Raw genomic sequence first — 23,855 nt, 5'->3', positions numbered from 1 at the left:
AGATATTTATATGAGGTTACAACCTCAATCTCCTTGCCCTGACAGGTAGTAATAGGTGAAAGGTTCAGAGGTCTATTTCTTGCTTTAGAAAACACCATTTGTTTAGTTTTGTCAGTATTGAGGATAAGCTTCAATTGACACAAGGTATGTTGAACAGTATAAAAAGCAGTTTGCAAGTTCTGGAAAGCGACGAGGCACAACAGTAAATAACAGTATCATCAGCATCAAAATGAAGTTGCGCATTTTGGGAAATTTTTGTCTAAATCATTTATATAAATAGTGAATAAAAAGGAAGTTAGAAGGAAGTTAACCTAAATAATGCAAAACGTACATTTTAATTTCATTCGTGAGGAGAGAGAATGCAGGAGACAGTCAACTAATAAAGCAGAGGACCATTCTGTGGTGCTGAGACGTAATGCTGCAACTGCAGCAGTCAATAGGTGAACAGCGCCTGGTGCTGAAAATATAGCTCACTTGTTATGCAAGTGTTGCCCAGCAACAGATGGAGAAAAACTACACCAGTTGAGTATTTCATTTCAACACTAATATTCATCTTAATTTGACTTTACAAACAACAAGCTGGCTTAATTGGAGTCTAATTCTACCCATCCGAGGCCTTTATAAAATAATTGAACTGCCAGAGGTAGGCTATAAGGCATATCTTTCACTAGCCCAGCCGAGGCCTGTATAAAATAATTTAAGAAAAAAACATATGGCCTAATAGAAGTGGGATGTTTTTATTGGGCCTACTAACAATTGCAACTGGACAAAAATGTAGCATCCTACATAAAACAATCAGTTAAATGTAGCATCCTACATCCTTGGTCATGCTGTAGTGATATCCTTGGGCTGCTGTAATGATATCCTTGGGCTGCTGTAATGATATCCTTGGGCTGCTGTAATGATATCCTTGGGCTGCTTAAGTGATATCCTTGGGCTGCTGTAATGATATCCTTGGGCTGCTGTAATGATATCCTTGGTCATGCTGTAATGATATCATTGGTCATGTTGTAATGATATCCTTGGGCTGCTGTAATGATGTCCTTGGTCATGCTGTAATGATATCCTTGGGCTGCTGTAATGATGTCCTTGGTCATGCTGTAATGATATCCTTGGTCATGCTGTAATGATATCCTTGGTCATGCTGTAATGATATGCTTGGGCTGCTGTAATGATGTCCTTGGTCATGCTGTAATGATATCCTTGGTCATGCTGTAATGATATCCTTGGTCATGCTGTAATGATATCCTTGGGCTGCTGTAATGATATCCTTGGGCTGCTGTAGTGATATCCTTGGGCTGCTGTAATGATATCCTTGGTCATGTTGTAATGATATCCTTGGGCTGCTGTAATGATGTCCTTGGTCATGCTGTAATGATATCCTTGGGCTGCTGTAATGATATCCTTGGTCATGCTGTAGTGATATCCTTGGTCATGCTGTAATGATATCCTTGGTCATGCTGTAATGATATCTTTGGGCTGCTGTAATGATATCCTTGGGCTGCTGTAATGATATCCTTGGTCATGCTGTAATGATATCCTTGGGCTGCTGTAATGATATCCTTGGTCATGCTGTAATGATATCCTTGGTCATGCTGTAATGATATCCTTGGTCATGCTGTAGTGATATACTTGGTCATGCTGTAATGATATCCTTGGTCATGCTGTAATGATATCCTTGGTCATGCTGTAATGATATCCTTGGTCATGCTGTAATGATATCCTTGGTCATGCTGTAATGATATCCTTGGTCTGCTGTAATGATATCCTTGGTCATGCTGTAATGATATCCTTGGTCATGCTGTAATGATATCCTTGGGCTGCTGTAATGATATCCTTGGTCGTGCTGTAATGATATCCTTGGTCATGCTGTAATGATATCCTTGGTCATGCTGTAATGATATCCTTGGTCATGCTGTAATGATATCCGTGGGCTGCTGAAGTGATATCCTTGGGCTGCTGTAATGATATCCTTGGGTTGCTGAAGTGATATCCTTGGGCTGCTGTAATGATATCCTTGGGCTGCTGTAATGATATCATTGGGCTGCTGTAATGATATCCTTGGGCTGCTGAAGTGATATCCTTGGGCTGCTGTAATGATATCCTTGGTCATGCTGTAGTGATATCCTTGGTCATGCTGTAGTGATATCCTTGGTCATGCTGTAATGATATCATTGGTCATGCTGTAATGATATCCTTGGTCATGCTGTAATGATATCATTGGGCTGCTGTAATGATATCCTTGGTCATGCTGTAATGATATCCTTGGTCATGCTGTAATGATATCATTGGTCATGCTGTAATGATATCCTTGGGCTGCTGTAATGATACCCTTGGGCTGCTGTAATGATATCCTTGGTCATGCTGTAATGATATCCTTGGTCATGCTGTAATGATATCCTTGGGCTGCTGTAATGATACCCTTGGTCATGCCGTAGTGATATCCTTGTGCTGCTGTAGTGATATCCTTGGTCATGCTGTAATGATATCCTTGGGCTGCTGTAATGATATCCTTGGGCTGCTGTAATGATATCCTTGGGCTGCTGTAATGATATCCTTGGGCTGCTGTAATGATATCCTTGGGCTGCTGTAATGATATCCTTGGTCATGCTGTAATGATATCCTTGGTCATGCTGTAATGATATCCTTGGGCTGCTGTAATGATGTCCTTGGTCATGCTGTAATGATATCCTTGGGCTGCTGTAATGATATCATTGGTCATGCTGTAGTGATATCCTTGGTCATGCTGTAATGATATCCTTGGTCATGCTGTAATGATATCATTGGCCATGCTGTAATGATATCATTGGTCATGCTGTAATGATATCCTTGGTCATGCTGTAGTGATATCCTTGGTCATGCTGTAATGATATCCTTGGTCATGCTGTAATGATATCCTTGGTCATGCTGTAATGATATCCTTGGTCATGCTGTAATGATATCCTTGGTCTGCTGTAATGATATCCTTGGTCATGCTGTAATGATATCCTTGGTCATGCTGTAATGATATCCTTAGTCATGCTGTAATGATATCCTTGGTCATGCTGTAATGATATCCTTGGGCTGCTGTAATGATATCCTTGGGCTGCTGTAATGATATCCTTGGGCTGCTTAAGTGATATCCTTGGGCTGCTGTAATGATATCCTTGGGCTGCTGTAATGATATCCTTGGGCTGCTGTAATGATATCCTTGGGCTGCTGTAATGATATCCTTGGGCTGCTGTAATGATATCCTTGGGCTGCTGAAGTGATATCCTTGGGCTGCTGTAATGATATCCTTGGTCATGCTGTAATGATATCCTTGGTCATGCTGTAATGATATCCTTGGTCATGCTGTAATGATATCCTTGGGCTGCTGTAGTGATATCCTTGGTCATGCTGTAATGATACCCTTGGGCTGCTGTAATGATATCCTTGGGCTGCTGTAATGATATCCTTGGGCTGCTGTAATGATATCCTTGGGCTGCTGTAATGATATCCTTGGTCATGCTGTAATGATATCCTTGGGCTGCTGTAATGATATCCTTGGGCTGCTGTAGTGATATCCTTGGGCTGCTGTAATGATATCCTTGGTCATGCTGTAATGATATCATTGGGCTGCTGTAATGATGTCCTTGGTCATGCTGTAATGATATCCTTGGGCTGCTGTAATGATATCATTGGTCATGCTGTAGTGATATCCTTGGTCATGCTGTAATGATATCCTTGGTCATGCTGTAATGATATCCTTGGGCTGCTGTAATGATATCCTTGGGCTGCTGTAATGATATCCTTGGTCATGCTGTAATGATATCCTTGGGCTGCTGTAATGATATCCTTGGTCATGCTGTAATGATATCCTTGGTCATGCTGTAATGATATCCTTGGTCATGTTGTAATGATATCCTTGGTCATGCTGTAATGATATCCTTGGTCATGCTGTAATGATATCCTTGGTCATGCTGTAATGATATCCTTGGTCTGCTGTAATGATATCCTTGGTCATGCTGTAATGATATCCTTGGTCATGCTGTAATGATATCATTGGGCTGCTGTAATGATGTCCTTGGTCATGCTGTAATGATATCCTTGGGCTGCTGTAATGATGTCCTTGGTCATGCTGTAATGATATCCTTGGTCATGCTGTAATGATATCCTTGGGCTGCTGTAATGATATCCTTGGGCTGCTGTAATGATATCCTTGGTCATGCTGTAATGATATCCTTGGGCTGCTGTAATGATATCCTTGGTCATGCTGTAATGATATCCTTGTCATGCTGTAATGATATCCTTGGTCATGCTGTAATGATATCCCTTGGTCATGCTGTAATGATATCCTTGGTCATGCTGTAATGATATCCTTGGTCTGCTGTAATGATATCCTTGGTCATGCTGTAATGATATCCTTGGTCATGCTGTAATGATATCCTTGGGCTGCTGCAATGATATCCTTGGGCTGCTGTAATGATATCCTTGGTCATGCTGTAATGATATCCTTGGGCTGCTGTAATGATATCCTTGGTCATGCTGTAATGATATCCTTGGTCATGCTGTAATGATATCCTTGGTCATGCTGTAATGATATCCTTGGGCTGCTGAAGTGATATCCTTGGGCTGCTGTAATGATATCCTTGGGCTGCTGAAGTGATATCCTTGGGCTGCTGAAGTGATATCCTTGGGCTGCTGTAATGATATCCTTGGGCTGCTGTAATGATATCCTTGGGCTGCTGAAGTGATATCCTTGGGCTGCTGTAATAATATCCTTGGTCATGCTGTAGTGATATCCTTGGTCATGCTGTAGTGATATCCTTGGGCTGCTGTAATGATATCCTTGGGCTGCTGTAATGATATCCTTGGGCTGCTGTAATGATATCCTTGGTCATGCTGTAATGATATCCTTGGGCTGCTGTAATGATATCCTTGGTCATGCTGTAGTGATATCCTTGGTCATGCTGTAATGATATCCTTGGTCATGATGTAATGATATCCTTGGTCATGCTGTAATGATATCCTTGGGCTGCTGTAATGATATCCTTGGTCATGCTGTAATGATATCCTTGGTCATGCTGTAATGATATCATTGGTCATGCTGTAATGATATCCTTGGGCTGCTGTAATGATATCCTTGGGCTGCTGTAATGATATCCTTGGTCATGCTGTAATGATATCCTTGGTCATGCTGTAATGATATCCTTGGGCTGCTGTAATGATATCCTTGGTCATGCTGTAGTGATATCCTTGGGCTGCTGTAGTGATATCATTGGTCATGCTGTAATGATATCCTTGGGCTGCTGTAATGATATCCTTGGGCTGCTGTAATGATATCCTTGGGCTGCTGTAATGATATCCTTGGGCTGCTGTAATGATATCCTTGGGCTGCTTTAATGATATCCTTGGTCATGCTGTAATGATATCCTTGGGCTGCTGTAATGATATCCTTGGGCTGCTGTAATGATATCCTTGGTCATGCTGTAATGATATCCTTGGTCATGCTGTAATGATATCCTTGGGCTGCTGTAATGATATCATTGGTCATGCTGTAGTGATATCCTTGGTCATGCTGTAATGATATCCTTGGTCATGCTTTAATGATATCATTGGCCATGCTGTAATGATATCCTTGGTCATGCTGTAATGATATCCTTGGTCATGCTGTAATGATATCCTTGGTCATGCTGTAGTGATATCCTTGGTCATGCTGTAATGATTTCCTTGGTCATGCTGTAATGATATCCTTGGTCATGCTGTAATGATATCCTTGGTCATGCTGTAATGATATCCTTGGTCTGCTGTAATGATATCCTTGGTCATGCTGTAATGATATCCTTGGTCTGCTGTAATGATATCCTTGGGCTGCTGTAATGATACCCTTGGTCATGCTGTAATGATATCCTTGGTCTGCTGTAATGATATCCTTGGTCATGCTGTAATGATATCCTTGGTCATGCTGTAATGATATCCTTGGTCATGCTGTAATGATATCCTTGGTCATGCTGTAATGATATCCTTGGTCATGCTGTAATGATATCCTTGGGCTGCTGTAATGATATCCTTGGTCATGCTGTAATGATATCCTTGGTCATGCTGTAATGATATCCTTGGTCATGCTGTAATGATATCCTTGGGCTGCTGCAATGATATCATTGGGCTGCTGTAATGATATCCTTGGTCATGCTGTAATGATATCCTTGGGCTGCTGTAATGATATCCTTGGTCATGCTGTAATGATATCCTTGGTCATGCTGTAATGATATCCTTGGTCATGCTGTAATGATATCCTTGGGCTGCTGAAGTGATATCCTTGGGCTGCTGTAATGATATCCTTGGGCTGCTGAAGTGATATCCTTGGGCTGCTGAAGTGATATCCTTGGGCTGCTGTAATGATATCCTTGGGCTGCTGTAATGATATCCTTGGGCTGCTGAAGTGATATCCTTGGGCTGCTGTAATAATATCCTTGGTCATGCTGTAGTGATATCCTTGGTCATGCTGTAGTGATATCCTTGGGCTGCTGTAATGATATCCTTGGGCTGCTGTAATGATATCCTTGGTCATGCTGTAATGATATCCTTGGGCTGCTGTAATGATATCCTTGGTCATGCTGTAGTGATATCCTTGGTCATGCTGTAATGATATCCTTGGTCATGATGTAATGATATCCTTGGTCATGCTGTAATGATATCCTTGGGCTGCTGTAATGATATCCTTGGTCATGCTGTAATGATATCCTTGGTCATGCTGTAATGATATCATTGGTCATGCTGTAATGATATCCTTGGGCTGCTGTAATGATATCCTTGGGCTGCTGTAATGATATCCTTGGTCATGCTGTAATGATATCCTTGGTCATGCTGTAATGATATCCTTGGGCTGCTGTAATGATATCCTTGGTCATGCTGTAGTGATATCCTTGGGCTGCTGTAGTGATATCATTGGTCATGCTGTAATGATATCCTTGGGCTGCTGTAATGATATCCTTGGGCTGCTGTAATGATATCCTTGGGCTGCTGTAATGATATCCTTGGGCTGCTTTAATGATATCCTTGGTCATGCTGTAATGATATCCTTGGGCTGCTGTAATGATATCCTTGGGCTGCTGTAATGATATCCTTGGTCATGCTGTAATGATATCCTTGGTCATGCTGTAATGATATCCTTGGGCTGCTGTAATGATATCCTTGGTCATGCTGTAGTGATATCCTTGGTCATGCTGTAATGATATCCTTGGTCATGCTGTAATGATATCATTGGCCATGCTGTAATGATATCCTTGGTCATGCTGTAATGATATCCTTGGTCATGCTGTAATGATATCATTGGTCATGCTGTAGTGATATCCTTGGTCATGCTGTAATGATTTCCTTGGTCATGCTGTAATGATATCCTTGGTCATGCTGTAATGATATCCTTGGTCATGCTGTAATGATATCCTTGGTCTGCTGTAATGATATCCTTGGTCATGCTGTAATGATATCCTTGGTCTGCTGTAATGATATCCTTGGGCTGCTGTAATGATACCCTTGGTCATGCTGTAATGATATCCTTGGTCTGCTGTAATGATATCCTTGGTCATGCTGTAATGATATCCTTGGTCATGCTGTAATGATATCCTTGGTCATGCTGTAATGATATCCTTGGTCATGCTGTAATGATATCCTTGGTCATGCTGTAATGATATCCTTGGGCTGCTGTAATGATATCCTTGGTCATGCTGTAATGATATCCTTGGTCATGCTGTAATGATATCCTTGGTCATGCTGTAATGATATCCTTGGGCTGCTGTAATGATATCCTTGGGCTGCTGTAATGATATCCTTGGGCTGCTGTAATGATATCCTTGGTCATGCTGTAATGATATCCTTGGTCATGCTGTAATGATATCCTTGGGCTGCTGTAATGATATCCTTGGTCATGCTGTAATGATATCCTTGGTCATGCTGTAATGATATCCTTGGTCATGCTGTAATGATATCCTTGGGCTGCTGTAATGATATCCTTGGGCTGCTGTAATGATATCCTTGGGCTGCTGTAATGATATCCTTGGTCATGCTGTAGTGATATCCTTGGTCATGCTGTAGTGATATCCTTGGGCTGCTGAAGTGATATCCTTGGGCTGGTGTAATGATATCCTTGGTCATGCTGTAGTGATATCCTTGGGCTGCTGTAATGATATCTATCCTTGGGCTGCTGTAATGATATCTATCCTTGGGCTGCTGTAATGATATCCTTGGGCTGCTGTAATGATATCCTTGGGCTGCTGTAATGATATCCTTGGTCATGCTGTAATGATATCCTTGGTCATGCTGTAATGATATCCTTGATCATGCTGTAGTGATATCCTTGGGCTGCTGTAATGATATCCTTGGTCATGCTGTAATGATATCCTTGGTCTGCTGTAATGATATCCTTGGTCATGCTGTAATGATATCCTTGGTCATGCTGTAATGATATCCTTGGTCATGCTGTAGTGATATCCTTGGTCATGCTGTAATGATATCCTTGGTCATGCTGTAGTGACATCCTTGGTCATGCTGTAATGATATCCTTGGGCTGCTGTAATGATATCCTTGGGCTGCTGTAATGATATCCTTGGTCATGCTGTAATGATATCCTTGGTCATGCTGTAATGATATCCTTGGTCATGCTGTAATGATATCCTTGGGCTGCTGTAATGATATCCTTGGGCTGCTGTAATGATATCCTTGGGCTGCTGTAATGATATCCTTGGTCATGCTGTAGTGATATCCTTGGTCATGCTGTAATGATATCCTTGGTCATGCTGTAATGATATCCTTGGGCTGCTGTAAATGATATCCTTGGTCATGCTGTAATGATATCCTTGGTCATGCTGTAATGATATCCTTGGTCATGCTGTAATGATATCCTTGGGCTGCTGTAATGATATCCTTGGGCTGCTGTAATGATATCCTTGGGCTGCTGTAATGATATCCTTGGTCATGCTGTAGTGATATCCTTGGTCATGCTGTAGTGATATCCTTGGGCTGCTGTAGTGATATCCTTGGGCTGGTGTAATGATATCCTTGGTCATGCTGTAGTGATATCCTTGGGCTGCTGTAATGATATCTATCCTTGGGCTGCTGTAATGATATCTATCCTTGGTCATGCTGTAATGATATCCTTGGGCTGCTGTAATGATATCCTTGGGCTGCTGTAATGATATCCTTGGGCTGCTGTAATGATATCCTTGGGCTGCTGTAATGATATCCTTGGTCATGCTGTAATGATATCCTTGGTCATGCTGTAATGATATCCTTGATCATGCTGTAGTGATATCCTTGGGGCTGCTGTAATGATATCCTTGGTCATGCTGTAATGATATCCTTGGGCTGCTGTAATGATATCCTTGGTCATGCTGTAATGATATCCTTGGTCATGCTGTAATGATATCCTTGGTCATGCTGTAGTGATATCCTTGGTCATGCTGTAATGATATCCTTGGTCATGCTGTAGTGACATCCTTGGTCATGCTGTAATGATATCCTTGGGCTGCTGTAATGATATCCTTGGGCTGCTGTAATGATATCCTTGGGCTGCTGTAATGATATCCTTGGTCATGCTGTAATGATATCCTTGGTCATGCTGTAATGTGCTGTAATGATATCCTTGGTCATGCTGTAATGATATCCTTGGTCATGCTGTAATGATATCCTTGGTCATGCTGTAATGATATCCTTGGTCATGCTGTAATGATATCCTTGGGCTGCTGTAATGATATCCTTGGGCTGCTGTAATGATATCCTTGGGCTGCTGTAATGATATCCTTGGGCTGCTGTAATGATATCCTTGGGCTGCTGTAATGATATCCTTGGGCTGCTGTAATGATATCCTTGGTCATGCTGTAATGATATCCTTGGGCTGCTGTAATGATATCCTTGGTCATGCTGTAATGATATCCTTGGTCATGCTGTAATGATATCCTTGATCATGCTGTAGTGATATCCTTGGGCTGCTGTAATGATATCCTTGGTCATGCTGTAATGATATCCTTGGTCATGCTGTAATGATATCCTTGGTCATGCTGTAATGATATCCTTGGTCATGCTGTAATGATATCCTTGGTCATGCTGTAGTGATATCCTTGGTCATGCTGTAATGATATCCTTGGTCATGCTGTAGTGACATCCTTGGTCATGCTGTAATGATATCCTTGGGCTGCTGTAATAATATCCTTGGGCTGCTGTAATGATATCCTTGGTCATGCTGTAATGATATCCTTGGTCATGCTGTAATGATATCCTTGGTCATGCTGTAATGATATCCTTGGTCATGCTGTAATGATATCCTTGGGCTGCTGTAATGATATCCTTGGGCTGCTGTAATGATATCCTTGGGCTGCTGTAATGATATCCTTGGGCTGCTGTAATGATATCCTTGGGCTGCTGTAATGATATCCTTGGTCATGCTGTAATGATAACCTTGGTCATGCTGTAGTCTTCAGATCTGGTGGAGAAGTGGTCCCTCGGCTGCTTGATGAAATCTTCCATCTTCTGTTGTTTATGAACTGATATGCAAAACGACGGCAGATTCAAAACTTAGAATTGTTCAATTTAAATTATTATACAGAATTCTTGCAACCAACAGAATGTTATTTATATGGGGGATGCAAACCTTCCCAGCTCTGCAGATTTTGCTACGAAGAGACAGATTCATTAGGTAATTTGTTTTGGTACTGTCCATATGTAGCTTGTTTTTGGTCGCAGGTCCAGGAATGGCTGAAGAATTGCAACATTTACCTGGAGCTAACCCTGTAGATAGCAATACTGGGCGATCTGAAAAGTCATAGTCAATCGATCAATAATATAATAATACTTTTAGCAAAAATATTTATCTTTAATTTACAGTCTGTAGAAACTATGGTAATAAAAAGGTTCAGAACTTTTGTGAAACATCCCAGTTAATAATATATGGATGGTGTTAAGAGATAGATGGGAGCGGTTGAATGGAGCTGAAGGGTGGGACTGGATGGTGTTAAGAGATAGATGGGAGCGGTTGAATGGAGCTGAAGGGTGGGACTGGATGGTGTTAAGAGATAGATGGGAGCGGCTGAATGGAGCTGAAGGGTGGGACTGGATGGTGTTAAGAGATAGATGGGAGCGGTTGAATGGAGCTGAAGGGTGGGACTGGATGGTGTTAAGAGATAGATGGAGGGGTTGAATGGAGCTGAAGGGTGGGACTGGATGGTGTTAAGAGATAGATGGGAGGGGTTGAATGGAGCTGAAGGGTGGGACTGGATGGTGTTAAGAGATAGATGGGAGGGGTTGAATGGAGCTGAAGGGTGGGACTGGATGGTGTTAAGAGATAGATGGGAGGGGCTGAATGGAGCTGAAGGGTGGGACTGGATGGTGTTAAGAGATAGATGGGAGGGGTTGAATGGAGCTGAAGGGTGGGACTGGATGGTGTTAAGAGATAGATGGGAGGGGTTGAATGGAGCTGAAGGGTGGGACTGGATGGTGTTAAGAGATAGATGGGAGGGGTTGAATGGGGCTGAAGGGTGGGACTGGATGGTGTTAAGCGATAGATGGGAGGGGTTGAATGGAGCTGAAGGGTGGGACTGGATGGTGTTAAGCGATAGATGGGAGGGGTTGAATGGAGCTGAAGGGTGGGACTGGATGGTGTTAAGAGATAGATGGGAGGGGTTGAATGGAGCTGAAGGGTGGGACTGGATGGTGTTAAGAGATAGATGGGAGCGGCTGAATGGAGCTGAAGGGTGGGACTGGATGGTGTTAAGAGATAGATGGGAGGGGTTGAATGGAGCTGAAGGGTGGGACTGGATGGTGTTAAGAGATAGATGGGAGGGGTTGAATGGAGCTGAAGGGTGGGACTGGATGGTGTTAAGAGATAGATGGGAGGGGCTGAATGGAGCTGAAGGATGGGACTGGATGGTGTTAAGAGATAGATGGGAGGGGTTGAATGGAGCTGAAGGGTGGGACTGGATGGTGTTAAGAGATAGATGGGAGCGGCTGAATGGAGTTGAAGGGTGGGACTGGATGGTGTTAAGAGATAGATGGGAGCGGCTGAATGGAGCTGAAGGGTGGGACTGGATGGTGTTAAGAGATAGATGGGAGCGGCTGAATGGAGCTGAAGGGTGGGACTGGATGGTGTTAAGAGATAGATGGGAGGGGTTGAATGGAGCTGAAGGGTGGGACTGGATGGTGTTAAGAGATAGATGGGAGCGGCTGAATGGAGCTGAAGGGTGGGACTGGATGGTGTTAAGAGATAGATGGGAGCGGCTGAATGGAGCTGAAGGGTGGGACTGGATGGTGTTAAGAGATAGATGGGAGGGGTTGAATGGAGCTGAAGGGTGGGACTGGATGGTGTTAAGAGATAGATGGGAGCGGCTGAATGGAGCTGAAGGGTGGGACTGGATGGTGTTAAGAGATAGATGGGAGCGGCTGAATGGAGCTGAAGGGTGGGACTGGATGGTGTTAAGAGATAGATGGGAGCGGCTGAATGGAGCTGAAGGGTGGGACTGGATGGTGTTAAGAGATAGATGGGAGGGGTTGAATGGAGCTGAAGGGTGGGACTGGATGGTGTTAAGAGATAGATGGGAGCGGCTGAATGGAGCTGAAGGGTGGGACTGGATGGTGTTAAGAGATAGATGGGAGCGGCTGAATGGAGCTGAAGGGTGGGACTGGATGGTGTTAAGAGATAGATGGGAGCGGCTGAATGGAGCTGAAGGGTGGGACTGGATGGTGTTAAGAGATAGATGGGAGGGGTTGAATGGAGCTGAAGGGTGGGACTGGATGGTGTTAAGAGATAGATGGGAGCGACTGAATGGAGCTGAAGGGTGGGACTGGATGGTGTTAAGAGATAGATGGGAGCGGCTGAATGGAGCTGAAGGGTGGGACTGGATGGTGTTAAGAGATAGATGGGAGCGGCTGAATGGAGCTGAAGGGTGGGACTGGATGGTGTTAAGAGATAGATGGGAGCGGCTGAATGGAGCTGAAGGATGGGACTGGATGGTGTTAAGAGATAGATGGGAGGGGTTGAATGGAGCTGAAGGGTGGGACTGGATGGTGTTAAGAGATAGATGGGAGCGGCTGAATGGAGCTGAAGGGTGGGACTGGATGGTGTTAAGAGATAGATGGGAGCGGCTGAATGGAGCTGAAGGATGGGACTGGATGGTGTTAAGAGATAGATGGGAGGGGTTGAATGGAGCTGAAGGGTGGGACTGGATGGTGTTAAGCGATAGATGGGAGCGGCTGAATGGAGCTGAAGGGTGGGACTGGATGGTGTTAAGAGATAGATGGGAGCGGCTGAATGGAGCTGAAGGGTGGGACTGGATGGTGTTAAGAGATAGATGGGAGCGGCTGAATGGAGCTGAAGGGTGGGACTGGATGGTGTTAAGAGATAGATGGGAGGGGTTGAATGGAGCTGAAGGGTGGGACTGGATGGTGTTAAGAGATAGATGGGAGCGGCTGAATGGAGCTGAAGGGTGGGACTGGATGGTGTTAAGAGATAGATGGGAGCGGCTGAATGGAGCTGAAGGGTGGGACTGGATGGTGTTAAGAGATAGATGGGAGCGGCTGAATGGAGCTGAAGGGTGGGACTGGATGGTGTTAAGAGATAGATGGGAGCGGCTGAATGGAGCTGAAGGATGGGACTGGATGGTGTTAAGAGATAGATGGGAGGGGTTGAATGGAGCTGAAGGGTGGGACTGGATGGTGTTAAGAGATAGATGGGAGCGGCTGAATGGAGCTGAAGGGTGGGACTGGATGGTGTTAAGAGATAGATGGGAGCGGCTGAATGGAGCTGAAGGGTGGGACTGGATGGTGTTAAGAGATAGATGGGAGCGGCTGAATGGAGCTGAAGGGTGGGACTGGATGGTGTTAAGAGATAGATGGGAGCGGCTGAATGGAGCTGAAGGGTGGGACTGGATGGTGTTAAGAGATAGATGGGAGCGGCTGAATGGAGCTGAAGGGTGGGACTGGATGGTGTTAAGAGATAGATGGGAGCGGCTGAATGGAGCTGAAGGGTGGGACTGGATGGTGTTAAGAGATAGATGGGAGCGGCTGAATGGAGCTGAAGGGTGGGACTGGATGGTGTTAAGAGATAGATGGGAGCGGCTGAATGGAACTGAAGGGTGGGACTGGATGGTGTTAAGAGATAGATGGGAGCGGCTGAATGGAACTGAAGGGTGGGACTGGATGATGTTAAGAGATAGATGGGAGCGGCTGAATGGAGCTGAAGGGTGGGACTGGATGGTGTTAAGAGATAGATGGGAGCAGCTGAATGGAGCTGAAGGATGGGACTGGATGGTGTTAAGAGATAGATGGGAGGGGTTGAATGGAACTGAAGGGTGGGACTGGATGGTGTTAAGAGATAGATGGGAGCGGCTGAATGGAGCTGAAGGATGGGACTGGATGGTGTTAAGAGATAGATGGGAGCGGCTGAATGGAGCTGAAGGATGGGACTGGATGGTGTTAAGAGATAGATGGGAGCGGCTGAATGGAGCTGAAGGGTGGGACTGGATGGTGTTAAGAGATAGATGGGAGCGGCTGAATGGAGCTGAAGGGTGGGACTGGATGGTGTTAAGAGATAGATGGGAGCGGCTGAATGGAGCTGAAGGGTGGGACTGGATGGTGTTAAGAGATAGATGCGAGCGGCTGAATGGAACTGAAGGGTGGGACTGGATGGTGTTAAGAGATAGATGGGAGCGGCTGAATGGAACTGAAGGGTGGGACTGGATGGTGTTAAGAGATAGATGGGAGCGGCTGAATGGAACTGAAGGGTGGGACTGGATGGTGTTAAGAGATAGATGGGAGCGGCTGAATGGAGCTGAAGGGTGGGACTGGATGGTGTTAAGAGATAGATGGGAGCGGCTGAATGGAACTGAAGGGTGGGACTGGATGGTGTTAAGAGATAGATGGGAGGGGTTGAATGGAGCTGAAGGGTGGGACTGGATGGTGTAGGAAGGATATCAGTAATAGATGGTTGAGGGTAGAGGAAGGACATCAGTAATAGATGGGAGAGGTTGAGGGTAGAGGAAGGACATCAGTAATAGATGGTTGAGGGTAGAGGAAGGACATCAGTAATAGATGGGAGAGGTTGAGGGTAGAGGAAGGACATCAGTAATAGATTGGAGAGGTTGAGGGTAGAGGAAGGACATCAGTAATAGATGGTTGAGGGTAGAGGAAGGACATCAGTAATAGATGGGAGAGGTTGAGGGTAGAGGAAGGACATCAGTAATAGATGGGAGAGGTTGAGGGTAGAGGAAGGACATCAGTAATAGATGGGAGAGGTTGAGGGTAGGGGAAGGACATCAGTAATAGATGGTTGAGGGTAGAGGAAGGACATCAGTAATAGATGGGAGAGGTTGAGGGTAGGGGAAGGACATCAGTAATAGATGGGAGAGGTTGAGGGTAGAGGAAGGACATCAGTAATAGATGGGAGAGTTTGAGGGTAGAGGAAGGACATCAGTAATAGATGGGAGAGGTTGAGGGTAGAGGAAGGACATCAGTAATAGATGGGAGAGGTTGAGGGTAGAGGAAGGACATCAGTAATAGATGGGAGAGGTTGAGGGTAGAGGAAGGACATCAGTAATAGATGGGAGAGGTTGAGGGTAGAGGAAGGACATCAGTAATAGATGGGAGAGGTTGAGGGTAGAGGAAGGACATCAGTAATATATGGGAGAGGTTGAGGGTAGGGGAAGGACATCAGTAATAGATGGTTGAGGGTAGAAGAAGGACATCAGTAATAGATGGGAGAGTTTGAGGGTAGAGGAATGACATCAGTAATAGATGTGAGAGGTTGAGGGTAGAGGAAGGACATCAGTAATAGATGGGAGAGGTTGAGGGTAGAGGAAGGACATCAGTAATAGATGGGAGAGGTTGAGGGTAGAGGAAGGACATCAGTAATAGATGGTTGAGGTTGAGGGTAGAGGAAGGACATCAGTAATAGATGGGAGAGGTTGAGGGTAGGGGAAGGACATCAGTAATAGATGGTAGAGGAAGGACATCAGTAATAGATGGTTGAGGGTAGAGGAAGGACATCAGTAATAGATGGGAGAGGTTGAGGGTAGAGGAAGGACATCAGTAATAGATGGTTGAGGGTAGAGGAAGGACAGCAGGAATAGATGGGAGAGGTTGAGGGTAGAGGAAGGACAGCAGTAATAGATGGGAGAGGTTGAGGGTAGAGGAAGGGCATCAGTTTTAGATGGGAGAGGTTGAGGGTAGAGGAAGGACATCAGTAATAGATGGGAGAGGTTGAGGGTAGAGGAAGGACATCAGTAATAGATGGTTGAGGGTAGAGGAAGGACATCAGTAATAGATGGGAAAGGTTGAGGGTAGAGGAAGGACATCAGTAATAGATGGGAGAGGTTGAGGGTAGGGGAAGGACATCAGTAATAGATGTTTGAGGTTGAGGGTAGAGGAAGGACATCAGTAATAGATGGGAGAGGTTGAGGGTAGAGGAAGGACATCAGTAATAGATGGGAAAGGTTGAGGGTAGAGGAAGGACATCAGTAATAGATGGGAGAGGTTGAGGGAAGGGGAAGGACATCAGTAATAGATGGGAGAGGTTGAGGGTAGAGGAAGGACATCAGTAATAGATGGGAGAGGTTGAGGGTAGGGGAAGGACATCAGTAATAGATGGTTGAGGTTGAGGGTAGAGGAAGGACATCAGTAATAGATGGGAGAGGTTGAGGGTAGGGGAAGGACATCAGTAATAGACGGTTGAGGGTAGAGGAAGGACATCAGTAATAGATGGGAGAGGTTGAGGGTAGAGGAAGGACATCAGTAATAGATGGTTGAGGGTAGAGGAAGGACATCAGTAATAGATGGGAGAGGTTGAGGGTAGAGGAAGGACATCAGTAATAGATGGGAGAGGTTGAGGGTAGAGGAAGGACATCAGTAATAGATGGGAGAGGTTGAGGGTAGAGGAAGGACATCAGTAATAGATGGTTGAGGGTAGAGGAAGGACATCAGTAATAGATGGTTGAGGGTAGAGGAAGGACATCAGTAATAGATGGTTGAGGGTAGAGGAAGGGCATCAGTAATAGATGGTTGAGGGTAGAGGAAGGACATCAGTAAATGATGGTTGAGGGTAGAGGAAGGACATCAGTAATAGATGGTTGAGGGTAGAGGAAGGACATCAGTAATAGATGGGAGAGGTTGAGGGTAGAGGAAGGACATCAGTAATAGATGGTTGAGGGTAGAGGAAGGACATCAGTAATAGATGGTTGAGGGTAGAGGAAGGACATCAGTAATAAATGGTTGAGGGTAGAGGAAGGACATCAGTAATAGATGGTTGAGGGTAGAGGAAGGACATCAGTAATAAATGGTTGAGGGTAGAGGAAGGACATCAGTAATAGATGGGAGAGGTTGAGGGTAGAGGAAGGACATCAGTAATAGATTGGAGAGGTTGAGGGTAGAGGAAGGACATCAGTAATAGATGGTTGAGGGTAGAGGAAGGACATCAGTAATAGATGGGAGAGGTTGAGGGTAGAGGAAGGACATCAGTAATAGATGGTTGAGGGTAGAGGAAGGACATCAGTAATAGATGGTTGAGGGTAGAGGAAGGACATCAGTAATAAATGGTTGAGGGTAGAGGAAGGACATCAGTAATAGATGGTTGAGGGTAGAGGAAGGACATCAGTAATAAATGGTTGAGGGTAGAGGAAGTACATCAGTAATAGATGGGAGAGGTTGAGGGTAGAGGAAGGATATCAGTAATAGATGGGAGAGGTAGAGGAAGGACATCAGTAATAGATGGTTGAGGGTAGAGGAAGGACATCAGTAATAGATGGGAGAGGTTGAGGGTAGAGGAAGGACATCAGTAATAGATGGTTGAGGGTAGAGGAAGGACATCAGTAATAGATGGTTGAGGGTAGAGGAAGGACATCAGTAATAAATGGTTGAGGGTAGAGGAAGGACATCAGTAATAGATGGTTGAGGGTAGAGGAAGGACATCAGTAATAAATGGTTGAGGGTAGAGGAAGGACATCAGTAATAGATGGGAGAGGTTGAGGGTAGAGGAAGGATATCAGTAATAGATGGGAGAGGTAGAGGAAGGACATCAGTAATAGATGGTTGAGGGTAGAGGAAGGACATCAGTAATAGATGGGAGAGGTTGAGGGTAGAGGAAGGACATCAGTAATAGATGGTTGAGGGTAGAGGAAGGACATCAGTAATAGATGGTTGAGGGTAGAGGAAGGACATCAGTAATAAATGGTTGAGGGTAGAGGAAGGACATCAGTAATAGATGGTTGAGGGTAGAGGAAGGACATCAGTAATAAATGGTTGAGGGTAGAGGAAGGACATCAGTAATAGATGGGAGAGGTTGAGGGTAGAGGAAGGATATCAGTAATAGATGGGAGAGGTAGAGGAAGGACATCAGTAATAGATGGTTGAGGGTAGAGGAAGGACATCAGTAATAGATGGGAGAGGTTGAGGGTAGAGGAAGGACATCAGTAATAGATGGGAGAGGTTGAGTTTTTTTTTATTTATTTTATTTTTATTTCACCTTTATTTAACCAGGTAGGCTAGTTGAGAACACCTTTATTTAACCAGGGAGGCTAGTTGAGAACACCTTTATTTAACCAGGTAGGCTAGTTGAGAACAAGTTCTCATTTGCAACTGCGACCTGGCCAAGATAAAGCATAGCAGTGTGAGCATACAACAAAGAGTTACACATGGAGTAAACAATTAACAAGTCAATAACACAGTAGAAAACGAAGGGGGGGTCTATATACAATGTGTGCAAAAGGCATGAGGAGGTAGGCAAATAATTACAATTTTGCAGATTAACACTGGAGTGATAAAAGATCAGATGGTCATGTACAGGTAGAGATATTGGTGTGCAGAAGAGCAGAAAAGTAAATAAATAGAAACAGTACGGGGATGAGGTAGGTGAAAAGGGTGGGCTATTTACCAATAGACTATGTACAGCTGCAGCGATCGGTTAGCTGCTCAGATAGCTGATGTTTGAAGTTGGTGAGGGAGATAAAAGTCTCCAACTTCAGCGATTTTTGCAATTCGTTCCAGTCACAGGCAGCAGAGTACTGGAACGAAAGGCGGCCAAATGAGGTGTTGGCTTTAGGGATGATCAGTGAGATACACCTGCTGGAGCGCGTGCTACGGATGGGTGTTGCCATCGTGACCAGTGAGCTGAGATAAGGCGGAGCTTTACCTAGCATAGACTTGTAGATGACCTGGAGCCAGTGGGTCTGGCGACGAATATGTAGCGAGGGCCAGCCGACTAGAGCATACAAGTCGCAGTGGTGGGTAGTATAAGGTGCTTTAGTGACAAAACGGATGGCACTGTGATAGACTGCATCCAGTTTGCTGAGTAGAGTGTTGGAAGCCATTTTGTAGATGACATCGCCGAAGTCGAGGATCGGTAGGATAGTCAGTTTTACTAGGGTAAGCTTGGCGGCTTGAGTGAAGGAGGCTTTGTTGCGGAATAGAAAGCCGACTCTTGATTTGATTTTCGATTGGATAGAGGAAGGGTAGAGGAAGGACATCAGTAATAGATAGTTGAGGGTAGAGGAAGGACGGGAGTTAATAACAAACAAAATCCATGTATTGTAAAATAGACCTTGAAATGCATAAAGTATGTATAAGTTGAAAATACAGACCTGAGCGTTGTTGTCCAATTGTTTACCCCAGTTGGGTGAGGGGTGCAGGGTTGGAGGGTAATAAAGGAAAAGTATAAAAAATAAACGTGTATTTAAAAAATATATGGTATGAATAATGACCATGTTATATTCCAGGTATGAATAATGGCCATGTTATATTCCAGGTATGAATAATGATGTATTGTATTCCAGGTATGAATAACGACCATGTTATATTCCAGGTATGAATAATGACCATGTTATATTCCAGGTATGAATAATGATGTATTGTATTCCAGGTATGAATAACGGCCATGTTATATTCCAGGTATGAATAATGACCATGTTATATTCCAGGTATGAATAATGACCATGTTATATTCCAGGTATGAATAACGACCATGTTATATTCCAGGAATGAGTAATGGGCATGTTATATTCCAGGTATGAATAACGGCCATGTTATATTCTAGGTATGAATATCATGTATTGTATTCCAGGTATGAATAACGACCATGTTATATTCCAGGTATGAATAATGGCCATGTTATATTCCAGGTATGAATAATGGCCATGTTATATTCTAGGTATGAGGGCCAGAGAGACCAGCTGGCTCAGCAGTCCTTCAACATGGAACAGGCCAACTACACTATACAGTCCCTCAAGGATACCAAAACTACAGTAAGAACTGTCATTAACTACACTGTATCTGCAGTATAGCCCAACTACACCATCCATTCACTAAAGGACACCAAATGACACTACAACTACAGTAAGACACTAAAACTACACTAAGAACTGTCACAAACTACAATGGTAACTATGACATAACTACACTATAACTACATTATAACCAAACTACACTGTAACTACACCACACTATAACTACACCATAACCAAACTACACTATAACCACACCATAACTACACTACACTGTAACTATACTAAACTATAACCACACCATAACTACACTACGCTTTAACTACACTACACTATAACCACACCATAACTACACTGCAACTACACTACACTATAACCACACCATAACTACATGACCCTGTAACTACACTGTTACTACCCTGTATCTACACTACACAACACTGCATTATAACTACACTACACTGTAACTACACCAAAACTACACTACACTGTAACTACACTATAACTACACCAGCACTACACGACCCTGTTACTACCCTGTAACTACACTGTTACTACCTTGTAACTACACAGTAACAACACCATGCAAAGTGCATACAGTGGGTGATGTCATCAGCACTCTGCCTTCAAGTCTCTGGAAAGCGTGTGTTTTGCGAGCGAGAGGCACCTTTCATTATAACGTTGGAGGAAATACTTTCCTAGCATGTGAGGAACGTGCTTGCTGGCCTCGTAAATGTTAACCAGCTAACTAAGAAAATATTTTTGGGCTACAGTTATGCTAACCCATTTGCAATCCTTTTAGCTGTGCTTGCCAGCTTGCCGGCTAGCTGCAGAGGTTAGCGGGCTAGTTAGCTACAGTAGTTGGCTACTGCCATGAAGTTGTTGTTGTTGTGTTATCATATTTAGCCTGTTCCATCGTTTGCAGAATGCATACATTAGAATATAGCGCGGGAGAAGGGAATATAACTGCACTGTAACTACACTACACTATAACCACACCATAACTCCACTATAACTACCTGCTGTTAGAGAGTGGACACGGTGGACACATTTAAATGTAGATGCATGACACGTTTGGAATCCCATGATTAGAACTCTATGATCAGAATACAACAACTGATTTAACTGTCATGTCTAGACAGCCTCAGACTAAAATAAGGATTACACAATCTGTCTCTGTTCAGTTCTCTTCTGTCCCACGGAAGAGAACTGAAACATGCATGCAAAGCAGAGGGAATGGGTTTGATTAGACATAAAGGATCAGTCCTTGACGACTTGTCCTTTAGACATAAAGGATCAGTCCTTGACGACTTGTCCTTTAGATATAAAGGATCAGTCCTTGACGACATGTCCTTTAGATATAAAGGATCAGTCCTTGACTACTTGTCCTTTAGACATAAAGGATCAGTCCTTGACGACTTGTCCTTTAGACATAAAGGATCAGTCCTTGACGACTTGTCCTTTAGATATAAAGGATCAGTCCTTGACTACTTGTCCTTTAGATATAAAGGATCAGTCCTTGACTACTTGTCCTTTGTATTGTTGGTTCCCAGGTGGAGGCTATGAAGATTGGAGCTAAAGAGATGAAGAGAGCTTACAAGGATGTGAAGACTGATCAGATAGAAGTAACTAATTTAATGTGTTTATATCAGTTCTCTCACATTATACACTGTGGAGCTTCTTCATCGTGTGTGATGTGGTGTAGGACCTACAGGATCAGCTGGAGGATATGATGGAGGATGCCAACGAGGTTCAGGAGTCTCTGAGTCGCAGCTACGGAACTCCTGACATAGATGAGGATGACCTGGAAGCAGGTAGGGGTGTGGATATAACAGCAGGTAGGGGTGTGGATCTAACAGCAGGTAGGGGTGTGGATCTAACAGCAGGTAGGGATGTGGATCTAACAGCAGGTAGTGTAGGGATGTGGATCTAACAGCAGGTAGGGATGTGGATCTAACAGCAGGTAGGGGTGTGGATCTAACAGCAGGTAGGGATGTGGATCTAACACCAGGTAGGGGTGTGGATCTAACAGCAGGTAGGGTAGGGGTGTGGATATAACAGCAGGTAGGGGTGTGGATATAACAGCAGGTAGGGGTGTGGATCTAACAGCAGGTTGGGTTGTGGATCAAACAGCAGGTTGGGTTGTGGATCTAACAGCAGGTAGGGATGTGGACCTAACAGCAGGTAGGGTAGGGGTGTGGATATAACAGCAGGTAGGGTAGGGGTGTGGATCTAACAGCAGGTAGGGTAGGGGTGTGGATCTAACAGCAGGTAGGGTAGGGGTGTGGATCTAACAGCAGGTTGGGGTGTGGATCTAACAGCAGGTAGTGTAGGGATGTGGATCTAACAGCAGGTAGGGGTGTGGATCTAACAGCAGGTTGGGGGTGTGGATCTAACAGCAGGTAGGGATGTGGATCTAACAGCAGGTAGGGGTGTGGATCTAACAGCAGGTAGGGGTGTGGATCTAACAGCAGGTAGGGGTGTGGATCTAACAGCAGGTAGGGTAGGGGTGTGGATCTAACAGCAGGTAGGGGTGTGGATCTAACAGCAGGTAGGGGTGTGGATCTAACAGCAGGTAGGGGTGTGGATCTAACAGCAGGTAGGGGTGTGGATCTAACAGCAGGTAGGGGTGTGGATCTAACAGCAGGTAGGGGTGTGGATCTAACAGCAGGTAGGGGTGTGGATCTAACAGCAGGTAGGGGTGTGGATCTAACAGCAGGTAGGGATGTGGATCTAACAGCAGGTTGGGGTGTGGATCTAACAGCAGGTAGGGGTGTGGATCTAACAGCAGGTAGGGATGTGGATCTAACAGCAGGTAGGGGTGTGGATCTAACAGCAGGTAGGGGTGTGGATCTAACAGCAGGTAGGGGTGTGGATCTAACAGCAGGTAGGGGTGTGGATATAACAGCAGGTAGGGATGTGGATCTAACAGCAGGTAGGGGTGTGGATCTAACAGCAGGTAGGGGTGTGGATATAACAGCAGGTAGGGGTGTGGATATAACAGCAGGTAGGGTAGGGGTGTGGATCTAACAGCAGGTAGGGGGTGTGGATCTAACATCAGGTTGGGTAGGGATGTGGATCTAACAGCAGGTAGGGGTGTGGATATAACAGCAGGTAGGGTAGGGGTGTGGATATAACAGCAGGTAGGGTAGGGGTGTGGATATAACAGCAGGTAGGGTAGGGGTGTGGATCTAACAGCAGGTAGGGTAGGGGTGTGGATATAACAGCAGGTAGGGTAGGGGTGTGGATCTAACAGCAGGTAGGGGGTGTGGATCTAACATCAGGTTGGGTAGGGATGTGGATCTAACAGCAGGTAGGGATGTGGATCTAACAGCAGGTAGGGATGTGGATCTAACAGCAGGTAGGGATGTGGATCTAATAGCAGGTAGGGATGTGGATTTTATTTATTTATTTATTTATTTTACCTTTATTTAACCAGGTAGGCAAGTTGAGAACAAGTTCTCATTTACAATTGCGACCTGGCCAAGATAAAGCAAAGCAGTTCGACAGATAAAACGACACAGAGTTACACATGGAGTAAAAACAAACATACAGTCAATAATGCAGTATAAACAAGTCTATATACAATGTGAGCAAATGAGGTGAGAAGGGAGGTAAAGGCAAAAAAGGCCATGATGGCAA

The 23,855-nt window shown here is 44.5% G+C and overlaps 1 protein-coding gene across 1 annotated transcript in view; it reads left to right on the top strand.

Annotated features, from left to right (window-relative positions):
• Positions 1-23,855, top strand: part of LOC109880603 (charged multivesicular body protein 5) — a 40,841-nt gene that overhangs the window by 9,603 nt on the left and 7,383 nt on the right. The window contains exons 4-6 of the mRNA XM_020472794.2: positions 20,141-20,234; positions 21,767-21,838; positions 21,919-22,027. Of these exons, the coding sequence (XP_020328383.1) occupies positions 20,141-20,234; positions 21,767-21,838; positions 21,919-22,027 (275 nt within the window). The remainder of the gene's footprint in view (positions 1-20,140; positions 20,235-21,766; positions 21,839-21,918; positions 22,028-23,855) is intronic.

This window comes from Oncorhynchus kisutch, linkage group LG30 (genome assembly GCF_002021735.2).
Source record: "Oncorhynchus kisutch isolate 150728-3 linkage group LG30, Okis_V2, whole genome shotgun sequence".
Lineage (NCBI taxonomy): Eukaryota > Metazoa > Chordata > Actinopteri > Salmoniformes > Salmonidae > Oncorhynchus > Oncorhynchus kisutch.
The sequence above is the reverse complement of the archived record's forward strand: the minus strand, read 5'-3'. Positions and strand labels throughout refer to the sequence as shown.